General features: G+C 40.3%; 1 protein-coding gene across 1 annotated transcript; it reads left to right on the forward strand.

The window, feature by feature from the left end:
* The first annotated feature begins 1,566 nt into the window (after positions 1–1,566).
* Positions 1,567–2,791, forward strand: LOC140139417 (uncharacterized). Its single transcript, XM_072161179.1, has 2 exons — positions 1,567–2,147; positions 2,520–2,791. Exons 1-2 carry the CDS (start codon positions 1,859–1,861, stop codon positions 2,657–2,659), a joined length of 429 nt encoding a protein of 142 aa, XP_072017280.1. The 5' UTR covers positions 1,567–1,858; the 3' UTR covers positions 2,660–2,791.
* Positions 2,792–3,793: the final 1,002 nt, after the last annotated feature.

The raw sequence follows: 3,793 nt of genomic DNA on the forward strand, positions 1-3,793 counted from the left end.
ATTTGTTTTAAAGAATTTTAGGATGTTCAGATGCAGGGACCTACTCCCCATTCCAGAAAAATACAGCACAATTTTTTTGGAATTATTATAAGATCGTACATTATGGCTTTAAGCGTTTATTGCAACCACCCACCAAACACAAACCACACACAGCTTACTCGTACTTAATCCATAAAATATCGAGCCGGCCTAAGTTCAAGCTTGGCCCAGTCCGCTAAAAGAGTAAAAACTTGGCTTTTCAAAAGAGTGAGAAGAGGAAACAATCACTCCAAGATAGTAAAAATTACTCCTAAACCACTCTTAAGAGAGTGGAAACCATACTGAGCACTCTTTCAAGGTATGATATATTAATAAGTGTCATTACTTGAGGTGGTTTGCTCTCTTTTAAAAGTAGTTTCCATGCAATATAAAAGTGGTTTAAACTTTTTATGAGTGATTTTCACTTATCTGCCGTGATTTTCACTCTTCGCATTCTTTTAGAGAGTGAGTTTTCAAAGCTCGTTTACATTAATCCTAGAACTACGAGGGGGGGGGGGGGGGTACCAACCCCTAAAGTTTTTTATCTGTCATAAAAAAAGCGCTCATTTTAGTGATACAAGTTTTTATTCCAGCACCTTACCCGGGGGTAGGACCGACCAATAAAGGTGTCCATAGGGCGGTGGGGGTTGTGTGTCCCACCATTTGTTTCTACAGTAAACTCTATTTCATTTCCCTGTTGTTTTTGGAGTACAAAGCGTACCTATTATGTAAAATATATCTTCTTATTGCCCATTAATCCAAAAAAAGTGTATTACCATTACGTCAATTTTGAAATAAATGTTCGGGACTTTTGGTTGTTCTGGCTAAATTCAACATATGTGACCCGGCAGCACAAATGAGCCGTAAATTCCCTAAATTGTATTCTGAGTTACGGTGTAAAGTGTGTACGAAGGTCGTATTCATCGGTAACTTAAGCTGGCCCGACATCGATCTCATTTTGATAGTGAAACACTAATCAATTATCCTATTGTTGAAGTGGATAATAAGCTTCTACCTTAGATGTTACATGGCTATAGAACTTTAATAGCTCTGGTCTTTGTTTGCTTTTGCTAAATCCTGTTCAAGTGGTGGGTTACCAGGCATTGTATTTTGTATAGGTATGTATAACCACGGAGGTATCATATTCGTGGTGGCGCAATGGATTACATAACGCATTGTAACTTTGTGCCGATTTGAAAATCCGCCAAGCTATTCATCGAGAGGTACCTTTTGTTCAAGACAAAAGAGTTCCGCCATTAAATCGGTAACTAACCTGACAGCGTATTAACGCTTTACGAGGCAGGCTACTGTCAATAAGTGATCAAAAGAATGTCATGTGAAGCGCCCACTTGACTGAGAGGTACCTATTGTCTTGATTAAACCCAAGGGTGTGACTGAGTGTTCGCCAGCACACAAAATCACACTATACCGTCGAAGTACAATTATTTACGACCCATCTTTATTTAGGCACCTTATTTAAATCAATTCAATAGAGTTATTGATCGATTACCGTAACAACGTGCCATAGCTGCTATGTATATACATGGAAGAAAGAGATAAGAAGGAACCACAACGATCTCATTCACTTTGTACACTCCCTTTACCGACTCATAATTGGTATTGTTATTCAGAGCTTCTCAAGTGGGATTTTCCAGGATCGATCTAACCACTTGACGATCGCCGTAATAGGATTTTCTCTGGTGACGTCAGGAACTCGCGATCTCGGTCGTTGTCGGTAAATCCCGTGTGTGACCGAATCGATTCGGCCACTCGGAAATTTTCCGAAATCGTACGCTTGTTGCATGATGGGAAGGTTTCACTTGACAACAACAACAACAACATGGCGCCTACGCGAGTAGAAAGCGAGACAATTTCTGTCGATTTAGGCCATGATTTACTTCATTTAGAGGACATTCATCCAGATTTAAGAGAAGTTGGCAGTAGTAATATCTGTTATGTGTGCGGATTTGAAATATTTACGGCTGCAATCGTATGCAGTAATGATTCTTGTGGTAGTGGAGAAACTGACGAACCGGCTACATGTCATAGTAGATGTATTGGGAAAGAAGAGTCTGAGGCGGTTGTACCAGAATATGAGTGGTTTTGCCCTAGATGCAGTAAAAATGAAGGTATGTAATATCGCTCATGCTATTTGCAAGACCCGTGCTATATAAAGGCAAGCTTATATAATATGAAATATCGTTTTGAACATGCTAAAAAGAGCGTGAAACTGGAAAGCTTACATGCTTATCCAAAAATCCAAATCAACCCAGGCATGAACCCCTCCCCCATGTGATGTCCCCTCCATTAATCATCCCAATGCAATGTCGTGACCTGATTCAGACATGTCCATTTTCATTGTTTTATGTTTTGCATTGCCATGCATGGCCCATGTAGCACGTGTAGATAGAATGAAGCTCAAAATTTTATGTCGATATACGACTCGCCTGGGATTCCGATGAAGTTAGTAATTTGTTATGTTTCTTTTATTTCCCCCGCAGAATCAACTGGTGAACAATCAAGGTTTGACGAGCAGGGTGAAGGTAGCAGTACTAATCAGAGAGGAAAAAGAAAGAGCCAGGACCCACCTCAAGTTCAACCAAGAAAGAAAGGTACTAAGCTGTTTTGTTTTCCCATTTGATCCCCGCCCTGGCCACCAGGAGCCATTTACAAATTACAGCCCCTTTTTTGCCAAATTTAAATGGCTGTCCCCAAATGTTTTGTCAATTGTATCCTCTTACAAAATCCGACAAGAGAGGTGGTAGCCTGTTATCAACACATGATTTCTAATTCAACACTTCGTGGGGGATACGACAATCGACACATGACGAAACTCATAATGAGATTTAAAAATGCTGAAAAAAAGTCGTTAGATATCTTATCTCTTTCTTCCATGGTATATAGGTCTATCTGTGTCACTATCCATAATTAACTCCTTCGCAGTAGGCCTATATTATGTTGTTATCATGGTTATAGGCCTGTTCAATGAAGTCAAATGGGTTTCTTAATACCACGAATATCCATTTTAAAGGCCAGTAGAGGCAATTGAGGTAGTGAAGGAGGAGTCGAGGGGTGAAAAGTGGAGAAGCGGATGTGTGATCGTGATTGTAGGGAAGGGAGGAAGACAAACAGAAAAAGAAAGGAAGATGGGGAGAAGGAGAGAGAGAGAGGGAGACGGAGAGCGATGGCGTATAGATCGGGGGGGGGGGGATAAATTCCCGAATATTTTGCCAGGGGGATTGTCCATACAATCACCACACCCCACCCCATGTTGACGCCTGTGTGTGGGTTTCTGTCGAAATCAACCTCATATTTGGCCATGTTAGCCACAAAATGCCAATTTTTTAGTGCTTCGCGCGAATTTATTCCACTTTTGTCCCATATTTCAACAGTTTAGTTTCAATAGGCCTGTGGTAACATTTTTCGCGCGCCACTGCTAAAGTGTAGGAATAAGAAAGAATAAGTGCAGAGAAAGGAAAAGAAAGTGATGAATAAAGAAAATAATAATTATTATAGAAATATAACAGCACTAGGCAGCCATTCAATGATGCCAAAACCTTTATGGGTTACGTAATTAAAACACCCAGTCAGATGTATTTCACACCTGCCAAACACAAGTCACCCAATTTCGAAAACTGGACGTTGAATGTACACTCTCATGAATATTGATTGGCAACATTTTCCAATATGTCAGCGCTCTAATCGGAAACAATAGAACAAAAGACCCTGCAGAGCGTTGTGCATAACCAGGAATAATAGACAAAGGGATAGGCAT

This window comes from Amphiura filiformis, chromosome 18 (assembly GCF_039555335.1).
Source record: "Amphiura filiformis chromosome 18, Afil_fr2py, whole genome shotgun sequence".
Taxonomy (NCBI): domain Eukaryota; kingdom Metazoa; phylum Echinodermata; class Ophiuroidea; order Amphilepidida; family Amphiuridae; genus Amphiura; species Amphiura filiformis.

What these genes read in the sequence shown, in the direction of transcription:
- LOC140139417 (XM_072161179.1), top strand. Translation starts at nt 1,859, where the DNA reads ATGGCGCCTACGCGAGTAGAAAGCGAGACAATTTCTGTCGATTTAGGC. An exon ending in TAGATGCAGTAAAAATGAAG is followed by an intron (nt 2,148 to 2,519) that starts GTATGTAATATC and finishes TTTCCCCCGCAG; the next exon opens with AATCAACTGGTGAACAATCA.